Raw genomic sequence first — 12367 nt, 5'->3', positions numbered from 1 at the left:
TTTCTGAATGCCTCCAGGTAGATGTGATCAGGAAATGGGCTTCCCTTTTCACTCTTCTTCCTGAGAAATTTCAAGATGCCACTGTTGGTCGTTTTGATGTAACTTAGGATTTAATTTTCAGCCTATTTCCTCTTTTGTCTGCTTGTACCACTCCACAATTCCTGTTAAGGTCTTTTTTCTACTTGTAAACAGTTCAGGGCCGGCTGTGGCCGTTTGGTTTTAATTGGAAACTGTCTCTTTAAATTTCTAGGAGATCTGTGCGCATGCGTACTAGAACTCTCCAAGGGTGGGGCTGGGGTGCCCACTAGCTCAGACACCCCTATAGTCACCAGAATGGAGGTGCGCAGACAGCAAGGGACCAATGAATAGATAACAAAAGAAAAGAATGTCCACACCTTTATCTCAGCGGTTCTGCCAGGCGTCTGTGGCCGCTCTGATCCTTCCCCCACGTGGTCTCACCCAAGATGGCGGCTCCTGGAGCAGCCGAGCGTCCCGGACTAGAAAGCAATGGATTTCTTGCTTCTGCCACAAATTCCCCAGCTGTGAGCCTTCCAACCTTGTAAGTATTCCTTTATATGTGGTTCAGAGTTCTGGGACCATATCCCGAGCTTGCTTGGTTGGGTATTCTGTGTTGTTGTTGGTGGAGCTCCTTTACTGCACTTCCACCCGATCCACCATCTTGTTTGTTTGCTTCCAATGTATTTTTAAAAGTCCCTTTGGGCCTTTTTGCTGTTTCCATTTTGGGGGTTATTAAAATTGAAAAAGTCATCCTGATACAAATGTGATTTTGCATACCTATGATTGCTTTCTAATGATACTGTTGTTGCTAAATGCCGTCAAGTCTGTTCTGACTCATAGTAACCCCGTATACGGTTTCCGAGGAGTGACTGGAGGGTTTCAACAGCCAATCTTGTGGTTCAAATTGACCTTGTGGTCCGGTTCTTTATTCTGCAGTGCCCCAGGATTGTAGGCAATGATATATATATCGTTGTTGTTGTGATGTACCGTGGAGTCGGTTCCGACCCATAGCGACCCTGTACAGGGTTTCCGAGGCTGTAAATCTTTACGGGAGCAGAAAGCCTCATCTTTCATATATATATATATTATTGTCAACCAAGCACTGTGGCCGTGTAAGAAGTATCAATAATGTATGAGTTAGCCTGTTCCCCATATCCTCAGGTTAGGATTTGATTGTATCCCTAAGGGTTTATGCTAAAACCCTAAACTGCTTTGATCTAAGACTGTGAAGATGCCATCAACTAAACTAACACAAGGTCATAATGCCAGGGTAGGATGGATCCTAATCCAATCTGAGAGATGAGCTGTAAACCAGAAAGACCGAGTCCATTGCCATGGCTTCTGTTCCAACTTACGACCGCTTATTGAGCAGAGTAGAACAGCCCCAGGACGTTTCTAAGACTGCCATAGCTTCCTCCCGGGGAGCAGCTTGTGGGTTTGAACTGCTGACTTTCGGTTAGCCCAGCCCTTAACGCTTACACCACCAGGTCTACTTTGAGACCGGTTACCCAAACTCACTGCCATGAGTTGTTCCCAGCTCATGGTGACTGTGTGGGACAGAGAAGGACTGCCCCAGACGGTTTCCAGAGTTGTCCTCTTTACAGGCGCAGACTTCACAGAAGCCCCATCTTTTCCCCTTGGACCAGATGGTGGGTTCAAATTGCTGACCTTTTGTTTAGTGGCCAAGCACCTAATTACTGTGCCACCAAGGTTTCCTGTTGTTGTCCTTAGAGAGCTAGCCAGAAGAAGCCACCTTTTTTTTTTTTTTTTTTTAATTTAAGGTTTTTATTGTGGATTGAGTGAAAGTTTACAGGGCACATCATCAGTTTCACATTCAACAATTCATATAACTTGTTTCATTACATTGATTATAATCCCCTCCATAGACCATCAGTTAAAAGTATTTCTCTTTATCCACTTAAGCTTTTTTTAAAAAAACAAACAAAAACCCCACTCAGGCATATATAGCAGATTACATCTCCAAAGGGCACATTCTGCAAGTCTGCTCCTGGCCACCAGTTCTTAGTCCTTCTCTTCTTAGGTGATGAATCTAGAGTCCTCAGCCGCTCTCCCTCTCCATGCCCCCATCTCTACCTCCATCTCTGGTGCTGCTGCTTCTCTGGATAAGGTCTCGCATTCTATTTGTGTGTTCCTCTCTTGATGGTCCTAGGGTCCTCTGTTTCTGGACTGTAAGATTAATCACTCCCCTTTTTTTAGTTACAAAGCTTCTACCTTTACAATTGTGACAGTCGCGATTAGTCATGATAACAGTTATTCACAACTGAATCTTACGAATCTTATCCCCATCTCCTTTCACCAGACCCATCTAGACAAGATGATAACTATTCAGTGGGGACTCTTTCTTTCCCCCCACACTCTTAACTAAGTTCCCTCTTGAAACCTTGTAAGCCAGTCACTTCATGCCTTTATTGTCCCCTCATTTTAGATAGCCAATGTCTAAGTTGCCCATCCCTATCTACCCTGTGCACAGAGCGGATAGCATTGATACTTGATTTGAAGACTCTTTCCCTCTCTGTTGGTATTTAGAGTAACTACTGCTCTGAGTATAGGTCAGGTTCATCATGAAGATGTATCTTCTGTCACTGTAGCTGTTCCAGTCTGCCTGTCCTTTCTAGTGGGAATGTCTCATCTCACAAGGTTGTGGATGGGACTTAGGATTCCACCTAAGGTCCTATACTCTGTGAAGGCTTTGTACAAGGCCTATTTCACTGGGCAAGTTGTAGAACCCCTTTTAGGTATTCCAATCAGTTATAGGCTGAAGGTGGGCTTACAAGTTTTCTCTAATCATGTTTCCCAACATTCCTTTCTATCCCACTCAAGTGTCTGTTTTACAATAGTAGGCAAGGGAAACTAATATTCATAAGGCAGTCAAGGATTTTAGTCTTATTTACCCTCTTCAAGCTATACCTAGATCCCTGTATCCCAGAGCCTTGTTGTTCCAAGGTTGAGTATGCATCACTATTTCCCTCTGTCCCACTAGGCCATGCAAACCTGTCTCAGTGTTCCCCTATCTATCTTGTTCTTCTACCTCCTCCCAGAAGCCACCCTTTGACAAGAGTTCTGCTGCAGCTACAAGCCCAGGAACCTCTGAGGCCACCAGAGCCCAGAAAGCTCTTTCCCTAGAGCCTTTGCGGAGAACAGGGCCCTAGCCAGCACCCTGAATTCAGATCTCTGACCTCCAGAACTGTGAGGCAATAAAGTCTATTTTCATAAAGAAGAAAACAGCTAAGAAGCCTGTCAGCTCCCACCCTAGCTCCCCCCAGGCCGGCCCAGAGAGAACACAGGTGGACACACCTGGGGTTGGTGCTGAAGGGTTTGTGCTCAGAGCTGATGGGATCTCAGTAACCAGAAATGAGACAAGGGCTTTGAAAATTGCAAGGCCTCCTTGGCTGCCTTACTCTTTGGGCCTGGAGGCAGGAAAAGGGAACGTTTAACAAGTATCGCATTGCCTTTTTTCCTCATTTAAACGTTTGAACGTGGGGTTTTGTTGTGTTATTGGTTGGTTTGGGTTTGTTTGTTTTGATCTCTACTTGGGTGGTGGTGTGAAATCAGCTGACAGCAATTTCGAACTTGCAGGTCCGGCGACTGATGGGGAAATGGCACGCTGTTATTGCTCGTGTTGTCTTTTCACTGAGACATGGTGGGACTGGGTCTAGTGTCAACATTAAGAGACTTAATGTGACCCTATTACTGGAAACATACACCATTAGCCAAATCCTACCTTACGATAAGGCCCCGTTGTTTCCATCACCTCTCCCTCCCCTTTCCCTGAGAAAAACAGGTTTTCATAACGGTTTAGGCTGCAGCAGGAACGGACCCTGCTTTCTTTCTCTGTTTGATGAGTGTGGTCTGATCCACAGCTGGACCTGCTTTGGTCAGGAGGAAGCCCCCCACCTGGCCAATGGACTTAGGTGGGGAGCAGTCTCAGAGAGGCGACACAAGAGAGTCTCTTTTTGGTGAAATGCCTTAGCTTTTGGCCTCCAAGCCAATGGGACGGGAGGTTTGCCCAAGTAAGTGTCAGATCACTGTGGGGAGTCCCCTCTCTTTGCCCTCATCAGCCCCAAACGTGGTATATGTTTTACAAATCAAAATCAGCTTAATTTGATTTTATTTTGAAACCCACTGAGCAAGTTGGGATACCCTTTGAGACAGGTTGGTGTTTTCTGTGGGAGATCAGATAGGTAGTCTTTGGGGAGACCCAAAGGAACCAAGACTTACTGGAAAGACAAGTTGCTTTTGGTCATGTTCGTATATTTTCCTTAGTGGTTGGCCACTTGTCCCCCAAACCCTGGTTAATTGCACTGACGGGTTAAACATCTGCTTTCAAGTTTTCCCACTGACTTCCTTGGCAGTAGCTGCTCTCCTCTGGGGAGACAGGGGTTGGAGACCCACATAAGAAACACATTTCAGCATTTTATTGCTGTGAGTTATGCCATCTCCCTCCTCCTCCCAGCCCCACTGTAAATGAAATCGGTCCACAGTTTCAGAGTCGTGTTTCTTTGCAGCAAGACTCTCCCGAGGCCAGCTCCATCAGGAACGGCGTCTCCAGGGCGCCCAGGAGCCCCCGAGGGCACTGAGGGCTCGTCTGATGCTCATTTCTCTGGGGAAGCAAGACTCTGAGGCCAGGGTCCTCTGTGCTGACTGTAACTGCATTTGTCTCTGTGCCGCCAGCACTAACAAGAGGCCTGAAGTGCTCACAGCGGAAATCCAGTTCCAGGCGGGCACCTGGGAGGGGCAGCTCTGGCTGCCTGGGCAGACAGGACTCTGATTGGTCTCAATGACCAGCTCAGGTTACAGAGTTCAGGTGCAGCTTCCACTCAAAGGTCTCGCCAGGTGCTGTGAGCACAGGAAGGAGGAATCCACAGAGTGCTGCTGAATTCTTCTGAATAATTTCGGCATTTTGAGGATGAAGCAGAGGCCTTGGGAGGCCATTCAGGGCTGAGGAGCTGAAACCAGACCCTGGGAGAAGCCGGGACTGGAGGGGTCTTTGCATGCCTTCATCTTGAAATAAGCAAAACCCCTCATATGTCCACAGGCAGAACTCTGAGCTATGACTGGGGTGGGGAAGGCCAGCCCTCAAATGCATGTATGCACATACATACACAGATACACATGCACACAAACACAGGGATGAATGCAAATACATAGATGTGCATGCACGCACAGGTTTGCACATGTATACACACAGATGTGCAGGCATGCACAGGTTTATACATGCGTACACACAGATGTGCACACATACACCCCTTTATACTTGTGTACACACAGATGTGCGCACACACCCATTTACACATGTGTACACACAGATGTGCATGAATGTGCCCCTTTACACACGTGCACACACAGAGGTGCATGCACAAACCTGTTTACACATGTGTACACACAGATGTGCACACAAACACCTTTACACGTGTACACACAGATGTGCAGGCATACCCCCATTTATACATGTGTACACACAGATGTGCACACACATACTCAGAATGCTTATGCTCACACAAATATGCTGGTACATTCACACATATACACACCTGCACATGTGCACATATGGACATCCACCAGTGTGCAGTCTCTATACGCATGTACACATAGACGACTGCTTGGCTTCCTGGGTGTCCTTTCCCCTAGACCCTCCCTCTGTTTCTGTCCCTGGGTCCCAACAGGCTTTCCGGAGGATGAGGTGGGGACAGGGACTAAACCAATCATGCCAGAAGCTTCATGAGCCCTCCAGTGGTTGGAGGGGCGATGCCCCAATTCCTGAGCATTATCATACCCACATTGCTCTTTCCTGTGGTTGTGTTTGCCCCTCAGCCTCCACCCCTTCTTGGGAAGCTGGTAGGGGCCCTGTGGGCAGGGTCCCATTGGCAGCGTACTGTGGGCAGGTCCCGTGGACAGGGCCCCTTGGGCAGGTTCCGTGGACAGGGTCCCGTGGACAGGACCCCATGGGCAGGTTTTGTGGACAGGGCCCTGCGGGCAGGTTCCGTGGACAGGGTTCCATGGGCAGAGTCTGTGGACAGGGCCCCGTGGGGCTCTAACACTCTCTGGTCCTTTGCAGGCACACTGTGCCCTATGGACTGTCCAACTACTGGGGACGATTCAGGGGCAAGAGGTCCTCGGAGTGGCCCCCCTCATGGACACACCCGCGCTGCACCTGCGTGGAGATAGCTGACAAGACCTGTGTACACTTCTGCTCCCGAGCCCTGGACAGCAGCAGGTATGGAACCCCGCCCACCAGAGTTACGGGGCAGGGTATTCAATGAGCCCAGAGTGGGGGTAGGGGCTTCTGGAAGGAGCTCGCCCAGCTGTGAGTGTGGCCCCAAGCCCCCAGAGGTTGAGTGGTCTCAGAACAGAGAGTACCACATGGCCCAGCCCACATCTTGTCTCGGGATGTGTCTCATCTGACCTGCACTGCCCTTTGGAGAAAATCTAAATAAGTTGCCTACATTTGAAAATCAAAGATTTCACAAAAAAATGAATTGTGATTTTAGCTTCTCCTGAAAGCCCTCTGGCCTTGCTGGGCTCCCAATCCCTCCAGGCCACTATAGACAGGGCTGTGGGGGCCTTCTGCTTGTGTCCCTTCCCTTTTGTGTCTCATTTCTCTCACTTGGTGCCCCCCTTGGGCCCTCTTTGGGAGACCCTGAGTGACTGTCTGAAATGAGCTTGTGAATCAGTTCCGTTGGATGAGCATGCAGACCCTGAGGTGGCTCCCAACCCTGTTGCTGTTAAATTAACCCAGAATCCTGGTGACCCCGCGTGTCTCAGAACAGCACTGTGCCGCTCAGGCTTCTCAGTATCTGGTTTTTAGGAAGGAGATTACCAGACCTTTCTTCCAAGGAACCTCTGGATGGAATCAAACCCTCAACTTCTCAGTTAACATGTTAGCTAAGCATGTTAGCTTTTAGTGCAACCCAGGGATTCTGAATATAGCCCTGGAAGAGGTAGGGAGATGTGCTGAAGTTGGCATTCCCCTAGCAGTTACTAACACTTGCGAATGCTGGAGATGGTGTCTTCTGTTCGGCTGCTTCTTTAGTTTGGGCCAGACTCATCCACCCAAGCCTGCAAAGCTCCTCTTTAGATGGCTCTTCCTAGAGCTGGGGTGTGAGGAGGGAGGATGGGGGGTGGGGATGAGACATGAGTGACTTCCTGGCACATGCAAAACAAAGCAAGATGCAAACCCAAGCAGAGCGGGTGCTCACAGCCAAGTTGTGATGAAGACAAGACGCCAGAGGGGCCAGGAGACAGAGCATGCTTCCTAGGAAAGTCTCTGGGACTGGCCTTGCCCAGCTCGGGCAGTGAGCTTCAGATGCTCTTCCTGACCACCCCAGTAAAGCCCATGTCGCAACAAAGCAAGCCACACGCATTTTGGGGTTTCCCAGTGCGTATAGATGTAATACTTACGCCACACCGTGGTCTATGAAAGGAGCGTTGGTGGCGCAGTGGGTTTAGTACTGAACTAACTCAAAGGTCGGCGGTTCAAACCCACCAGCCCACCCATGGGAGAAGGATGAGGCTGCCTATCTGCTTCAGTCAAGGTTGACGGTCCTGGAAACATAATGGAGCACTTGCCCTCTGTCTTCCAGCGTTGCTGAGTCAGTATTGGTTCAGCAGCAGTGGGTTTGGGGGTTCGTTTTGCTGGCCTGTTCACTGTGTGATAACATGAAGATGTATGAAACGTTGTAAGAATGATCAAAACGTGACACAGGGACAGAAGTGAGTGTCTGCTGCTGGAGAAATGGTGAGGATGGACAGACAGACATCCCACTGGTAAAATCCACAATAGCTGCCCAGTGCCCTGAGGATCCCTCTTGGGGCTCTGCCCTCGGGCATGGTCCTGCCTTGGGGCACGGTCCTTAGGAAGGACACTGATGTGCCCACTGGTGGGAAGAGGGGGTCACTCTTTGACCTGCATGTGCAGTTGGGTTCAGTACAGCCAACTTTATTCCCACCGTACCCCCAGGGCATGGGGGTGGGGGGCCTGGAGACTAACTGGGAGGAGGTCAAGGTGGTCTTGGAAGCTCCCATGAGCAGTGTGCTCTAGAAGTAGCATCTTGCTGGAACCCACAGCTCATGGGACGCTGCACCCCCCACAACTGTGCCTTTTGATTCATTATTTTGGAGGCTAGAGCATCAACAATGCAGACAGCCAGCCAGTGTTATTCCTCTACCTCTGGCCAGCCCACCTGTATCCTCTCCAACCCTAGTTCTGGGCCTGGGCCAGCTAGTCAATGCTGCTTCTTGAACCCCCAAGCAGCCCTATATCCCCCCCTCCACCCTCACAGCAACCCCTGGCCTTTGCAAAAATGCATTTCTTCATCCAGTTGGTTCTAGGCAGAGGTGAATTATAACCACACAACAGCCGGCTCCCCCTAAGCCCCCCAGTTCATTTTAGTAGTAGTAGTAGTAAGCGGCTTCTGTCTGTCTGAGAGATCCTAAGGGTCTCCTGTGGCCCAGTTGGGTGAATTTGTCATCCTGTCCATCAGAGATCATTATTACAACTCACCCCCGCACATCTGCAATGTGATGGTAATTTATGTTCAGAGTAATTGCCTGGAGGCAGCTCTCATTCCTGCAGGGACTGATCTGGAGACTAGACCCCGCTCGGTATAGAGGAGCCTTTCCAAATTGGTGGCAGATTGCTTCTAGTGGTCCAGAGAGGGACCTGCCAGCATCTATAATAAAAGCGGAGAGGGCGGAGGCGGATGAGGCGGCAGGGAGGGGTCCCAGGAGAGCCTGAGTCAGACCCCAGCTGCTACTCCATGCGCCTTTCCAGTCTGCTTCCTCTTTCTCTCTTCCGCACCCCAAATCCAAGCTCCTCTTGGGGAGGGTGGGATTGATTAGAATCTCTATCCATGCCGTCATATATTCATCCACTCATGCATTCATTCATTCAGATTTGCTGAGCACCTGTTCTGTGTCAGCCTTCATTCCCAAAGCCGGGACCCCACAGGGAACATGACGAGGTGTCTGCCGTCACAGGGATACGGACAGCAAGCAAACGCTGGAAACAAGCAGGGAGGTCGTCTGAGGAGGCGGGAATGCAGGGTAGGGCAGGCTGTGCTGGGGCAGCTACAGCTATAGGTCTGTAGCTACCACCAGAAAGGTGGCAGGGGCATAAAGTCCAGAAGTAAGTGAGGGTGAGCTATAGGGATGAAAGAGCAAGTGCAAAGGGCCTGGGGCAGGAACATGCTGGCAACAGCAGTGTGTCCAACACCCAACACCAAAAAAGCACTTAATTATCTTGCTTTAAGTCCCAGGGTAGTATGAATAGTTGACACACTTGGGTTAAGTGAAAGGTTGCTGGTTCGAACCCACCCAGAGGGTCTTCAAAAGAAAGGCTTGAAGACTTGCATCTAAAAAGTCAACTATAGAACTAGAAGAGGGCTGGTGGCTCAGCAGTGAAGCACTCAGCTGAAAACAGAAAGCTGGGCAGTTGTAACCCACCAGCCACTTCCTGGGAGAAAGATGTGGCAGCCTGCTTCTAGAAAGATTGCGGCTTTGGAATCCCTATAGGGCAGCTCGGTTCTGTCTTGTAGGCTTTGCTGTGAGGCAGCATCAACTTAAAGGCAACCAGTTTCATACCAAAAAACCCCACAAAAATCTTATCGGTATTAAACAACAACAAAACCCTATGGAGCATAATACTGCTCTTACACACATGGGGGAGTTAGGAGGTGGTAACGGTTCAAGGACAATCAGCGGGTTTTTGCTATCACTACTGATCTGCCCCATGTGAGGAGGATGGGATTGGTAGGCATGGAACTGCCACAGGGCCAGGATAGACTCCCTTCCCACCATTTCCTGGGAGAGTTGGTTACTCCAGGTCTGTGTTATTCACATAAAGCTCCTATACAAAGCTTTACTTGGAGAGAAAAAGCTGTTTTATTAAGCCATGGTGTCTACTTTGTTGCAAGACCAGAGATAGTAATTCCCAGGTTCTCGTCCTCCAAGTGGACACCTATAACAAGCCTACAGGTGAAGCCAGGCTACAGGCAGGTGCCAGCACCAAGTCTCCTTATGTTGGAATCCCACTTGTGGAGGTGGTGGGCCGCTCTGGAAGTGTGGAGACACTCTGGTGCCTCAGAGCAGCCTATGATTCAACTTTCAGTTAAACAGCAGGCCAGCTTATAAGGTGAACAATCACACCAGGGAGGTACACACTCCTTAGAACAATCAACCATATGGCATTAGAAGGGTAGCATTTGCTCAGGATTAAAACTCAGAAGGCAGGAAGAGATCAGCAAGAAGAAGAAATGGAAACCCGGAGAGGAAGTGGGAAGAGCTCTGTTGCATTCTCTTCACTCATTGTCACAAAACAAAATAAGTATGAATGGTTGATTGGAACAGTAATTTACCTTGTAAACTTTCACCCCAAACACAATACAAAGTTTGAAACAACTGCAGAATGAGGGGTGGGCAGGAAGAAACGTTAAGACATTTCTTAATGAGTAAGGACAGAGCTACTTGGTAACATGCCTCGTCTTTCCTTTTGCCCCTCAGACGGACTGCTGTCAAGGACAGATTACACAAGTAAGCATTCGGGAGTCCCCATCGATGTTTGTGCAGTGCATTCTTGGGCTGCTGCTCATCTCAAACTTCCAGGATCCTTTTGGAGAACGGGGCCACGCATGGCATCTTGTCCCAGGAAGGTTTCAGCCATGGGCAGACACCAGTCACATTGCCACCTTTCTGAGCAAGAGGGATGACTTGTGCCAAGGGAGAAAACTCACCCAAAGGGCACAATTTCATAATAGACCCCGGCCCCAAGAATAGTCAGATCCAGATGGCCAGAGCCAGCCTCCCTAATGGGTAAACCAATCCCAGATATGCCAGAGCTAGACGCTCATGGTTCCGCTTTCCCTGAGGAAATTGTTTTGGGGGAGGGAAGGCAAATTGGAAAGCCACTTACTTGGCTTTGGATGTGAATTCTCTTTGCGAATAAGTAGGCTCCAAGGTGATTCTCTGCCAATGTAAACATATGTCTGTCATATGACAGAGGTGAAGGTCCTAGTGACGTTTATGCATTTATATCCGGAACCAGAGGAGGCCAGCATGCTGCAAGATTAACAAGGGCTGGACAGGGGACTGGGGTGTCCATGTTAGACACGGGTAGCAGCTGGACAGAAGTTTATGAGTTTGAAGCTTATAGGATTTAGACAGAAATTTACAGCTGTGTGAGATGCTCACCAAAAGAATGCATCCCCCCAAAATAAAAGAGATGAAGAAATGTCAATGCTTATGACAAGAAAAGAAGACAATGATGACCTTCTGGTTTTCACCTTGGGTGCGTGCACTCAAAAGTCTGTTCTCACCCAACTGACCGGCTTTTTGTGTCCCGTGGAACCACTTAGTCCTGTACACCCATGCTCAGTCAAGTTCCAGTTGTTCAAGAAGTTCATTGCCAAGACAGCCCCCGGCCCACACAAAGCTATGAAGCTGTATACATGCCTTCACAAATCAGTGTGGGTCATTGGGAAGTGGTTTCAAAATAAGCCAGGAACACAAACGCTTTGTAAATTATGTAAATTCCTATTTATCTATATAATTGGCAGCAACAATGGAGGCTGGTAGCTTCTGACAGTTCACAATCGCTTTCAGCTGTGTTGGAAAGTCACAGTTGGCACGCTCCAAGGGGGTTATGGTGTCTGAATCCATCTCCTGGGGCAAAGACCCTCTCCTCTCCACCTGGTGGAAGGGGCTGACAACATTGAAGGACATGCCAAACTCATGGCGTAGAGACATTTAAGACGTTGAACAACTGAGCGCCAGCCTTGACCACATGCCCAATTCCAGGTGCGTATTTCACAAGTTCTTACAAGTTGCCAGGCGAATGTCCATCCCAAGGAAAATAGAAGCATCTGGTGTGCTGGCAGGATTTTGTACAGTTTAGAGAAGCGATTATTTATTGGGAAAGCGAGTCTCTAGATCAACTCCCAACTCCTTCATTATGTGGATGTTTTCAAAGTAAAGTCAACTACACGACTTGGTGTATGTGTGTATGGTGTTGCTAAATACCATCAAGTCCACTCCGGCTCATAGAGACACCCTGCGTAGGGTTTCTAAGGAGCGGCTGGTGAGTTTGAACTGCCGACTTTGCAGTTCACACTAACCTTGTGGTCCAGTGCTGATCGTACAGCACCACGCCAAGACTCCATATATGTGGTGCTGTGGGATCAGCACTGGACTGCAAATCATAAGGTCAGTAGTTCAAACCCACCAGTTAGCTGCTCCTTGGAAACCCTATACTGGGTTAAGTATTGGGCAGTTAAGGGAAAGGTTGGTGGTTTGAACTCACCAGGTGCTCTGAGGGAGAACTTGCTTCTATAAAAAC

General features: G+C 48.9%; 1 protein-coding gene across 1 annotated transcript in view; it reads left to right on the top strand.

Moving 5' to 3' along the window:
- Positions 1–10570, top strand: part of EDN3 (endothelin 3) — a 39004-nt gene extending 28434 nt beyond the window's left edge. Inside the window, exons 3-4 of the mRNA XM_006839301.1 lie at positions 6095–6253; positions 10537–10570. Coding sequence (XP_006839364.1) covers positions 6095–6253; positions 10537–10570 — 193 coding nt within the window. The remainder of the gene's footprint in view (positions 1–6094; positions 6254–10536) is intronic.
- Positions 10571–12367: the final 1797 nt, after the last annotated feature.

The sequence above is a fragment of the Chrysochloris asiatica genome, unplaced genomic scaffold (genome assembly GCF_000296735.1).
Source record: "Chrysochloris asiatica unplaced genomic scaffold, ChrAsi1.0 scaffold00023, whole genome shotgun sequence".
Classification (NCBI taxonomy): domain Eukaryota; kingdom Metazoa; phylum Chordata; class Mammalia; order Afrosoricida; family Chrysochloridae; genus Chrysochloris; species Chrysochloris asiatica.
Note: the sequence above shows the minus strand (reverse complement) of the source record. Positions and strands in the feature narration are given on the sequence as shown.